We start from the raw sequence: 3,051 nt of genomic DNA, 5'->3' as shown, positions 1-3,051 counted from the left end.
AATTCAGACGAATCAACAAATAGAGAATATGTATGTTATTTGAACAAGCATGAGAGTGAAATAATCGGTAAAATCTCGTCTCCAATCCAAGACGAACCGGCGCCACCCGTATTCGTCCTTCACCTGGATGCCGCAAAAAATAACGGAAAAAGTGGGAGCCAAACCTAAGTCACAAGGAACACCAAATTTTCCCCCAACCAATATTAGTTTTCTATTATATCTGGGTATGAATGGATTTTCATGAGTGTAAAGATGTTTATTTTGATTATTATATTAAGTTGATTTGGTCGATGTATATTATCGTAGCTTCCCTTCTTTGGGCATTTTTGGGTTGTTAACTGCCTCCTGCCAATAAGAAGACCGGTTCCAAAGTCAAAACTCCTTAAACCCTAATCTCACTTCCCACCGGCCGCTGCTCTTACTTTCCTCCTCCTGAATCAACCATGGGTCGTAGCAGCAGTCAAGCTCTTCTCGACCTCGAAACCACCACTCACACTTCTTCCTCCAAAGGTACGCTTTCTCATACACATCAACTCCTCCTATTATATCTTATTATCCACCTGCACCTTTATTTGCAGAATCAGCGCTTTTACTTTGCAAACCAGATGCCGACGACGGTGACCTCTTGTTGAAGAAGAAGTTCGAAGCTGCAAAAAGTAAAGCTAATGCACTTCCTGTTATTAAACCTGCAATTACCGCTCCTCCTCCTAGCCTAGGTTCGTTTTTACTTTGTATATGTACGATGATTTCTGTGTAATTGTTTTGTTAGTTACATTATTTGTTGTGGTTCAGGAATAGGTGTGTAAATTAGCAGAGTTAAAGGTTGATTAGACTCAAGCTTTGGTAGTATAACTTACGAGAGCCCGAGCTCGGCTTAGTGTGCTTAGTTTTTAAGCTCGGCTCGGGTTTGGCTAGTTTATTGTTTGTTAATGAATCCATATATATTCATAACTAGTTTTTATATATAACAATATATACATTATTTAGTTATTATATACATATCAAATATTGAGCCAACTTGAGCTCGAGTTTGTTTATTAAACAAGATTATTATTATTATGCTTGGTCTTGTTTAGGCTCATGAGCCAGCTCGAGCTCGCTAAGTGAAGCGTGGGCTCGGGTTTGTTTATCAAACAAGCTTATTTTTATGATTGGGATTGTTTAAGCTTGGCCGGATTCGAGCTCTTAGAGAACTGAACTTGAGTAGCTCACGAGCGGCTTGGCTCATTTCTGTCTTGTCCATGAAGATGAATTGGTGCCTTTTTGTTTGTACTATGTTATAAAGTAATTTTTGATTTTTTTTAGTTTGCTGCATGATTATTGCTTGAATCCGATTTTCAGATTTTACATAAAGATGAAATGTTGATAGCTATGTGCAGATAAAAGTGTGTAGCCAAATAATATTTAGTTTTTTTTTTAAATAATTTGAGGAATTACTTTTATTGTGACGTAAACTAATGCTTGTATATGGTATTTGTATTACACTCACTTACACTTACACAAAGAACAGATTGATCAGCATCTGCACACAAATGTGTGCACTGGGCTACATTGTTTAAGTGAACATGTGCACTAGGTTTAGTTAATCATTTAAAGCAAACAAGATGTTTACGTTTTTTTTAATATAATTTCATTGCTTCAGTTATGGGCAAATTGAAGGACTTTTTAGGAGTCATGGCAGAATCAAATAATAAGTTGCAGCAAGAGGCAATGGTACGCAAATATTCTTATGTTAATTGTTCGATATCTGTGAATAGGCTCAATTGAGTATAGACACTTTACCAAACAAGGCACTTTTATGTGCAGAACTCCAAGAATCTTGATATTGAGGCACTCACATGGGATGAATCAGAATATATTGAAATGGTATGTAAGCCTTTTTTAGCTATCTTTCGTTTAAATTACAGGCACACTTGGTAAAAAAATTATTAGCCAACGACCCATCTAGCTCATTGATAACACGTAAAAAAATGTTCTTGTACTGATTTTATCCCGTCCATTTTCTCGCCTCTTAACAAAACTTGAAATTTGAAGTGCGTTTTTTATTAATCGTATCTATGTCCGTTAACTGACTTGCAGGATTTGATGCTCGGTGTTGCTGATCTAAACACCCCTGAGGCTGTTGCTGCTGCTGAATCCGCCATTGTAGGTTCTCAACCCATCATATCTCTTGATGCTAGTAGTAGTGAATCTGAATCAGAAGATAGCTCTGACGATGACAGTTGCAATGATGAAACTAACAAGGCGTCCGGCTCTCGTATGAAGTCAAATGGTCAAACTCTAGGTGGTAAATCGACAAATGCTATTTCTGAAAATGGTCAAAAAAGAAAACGATCGAAGATTGTTGAGCTCTCATAGTAAAGATACATTGACTGCAAGAAAGTGACGATTTCTTGTAGCATCTGCAAGAGATGTTTTGGATTTGAAAAGTTTAATATTTTCTATTTCTAATGTATATGGTTTGCAAGATGAAATGAAGATGTGGTTGTGTGCTTGGATTATTTCGTTCGAGTTTCATAAGACGGACAAAGAAGAAACGAGCAAACGGCAAATGTGTTCTTTCAAAATCTGATACATTTTTAATTGTTTTGGATTATGGTTCATAGGGTTATAATACACAACTCTTTAAGGGAGGGATTGAGAACCTGAATCAGAACCGAACTGAAAATCAGAATGGAATCGATAACTGAGTTTACCCAGTAAGATGGGGCCTCGTCTAGGCATGTGCAGCGGGTTGAAACCGAATACAATCCCACACCCGACCTGACTGGTATATGGTGGGTCGGTCTTGATCCTTTCAGGCCGAGTTAGTTTTGAGTTAAGCGGTCGAATATGAAATATCTTATATTTTGGGTTTACCCGGACCGAACCCAAATTCACCCTAATATAACTTGACCTTTTGAATTGACCTTTACAATATTAGTCGCTAGACTTATTGGATTCGACTAAAAATACTAAACATAGTTTAACAATAATACAAGAACGAGTGTGCGAGTTTATCCTTTAAAACTAATTAACGTATAACAACTTTTACTCATACATAAATGCAAA

General features: G+C 36.9%; 1 protein-coding gene across 1 annotated transcript; it reads left to right on the top strand.

Moving 5' to 3' along the window:
- The first annotated feature begins 307 nt into the window (after positions 1-307).
- On the top strand, positions 308-2,501 carry LOC118484121. Its single transcript, XM_035980034.1, has 5 exons — positions 308-510; positions 579-716; positions 1,643-1,713; positions 1,807-1,866; positions 2,080-2,501. The coding sequence occupies exons 1-5, from the start codon at positions 444-446 to the stop codon at positions 2,356-2,358; spliced, it is 615 nt and encodes a 204-aa protein (XP_035835927.1). The 5' UTR covers positions 308-443; the 3' UTR covers positions 2,359-2,501.
- The last annotated feature ends 550 nt before the right edge of the window (positions 2,502-3,051 follow it).

Source organism: Helianthus annuus, chromosome 11 (assembly GCF_002127325.2).
Source record: "Helianthus annuus cultivar XRQ/B chromosome 11, HanXRQr2.0-SUNRISE, whole genome shotgun sequence".
In the NCBI taxonomy this organism is placed as follows: Eukaryota; Viridiplantae; Streptophyta; class Magnoliopsida; order Asterales; family Asteraceae; genus Helianthus; species Helianthus annuus.
Note: the sequence above shows the minus strand (reverse complement) of the source record. Positions and strands in the feature narration are given on the sequence as shown.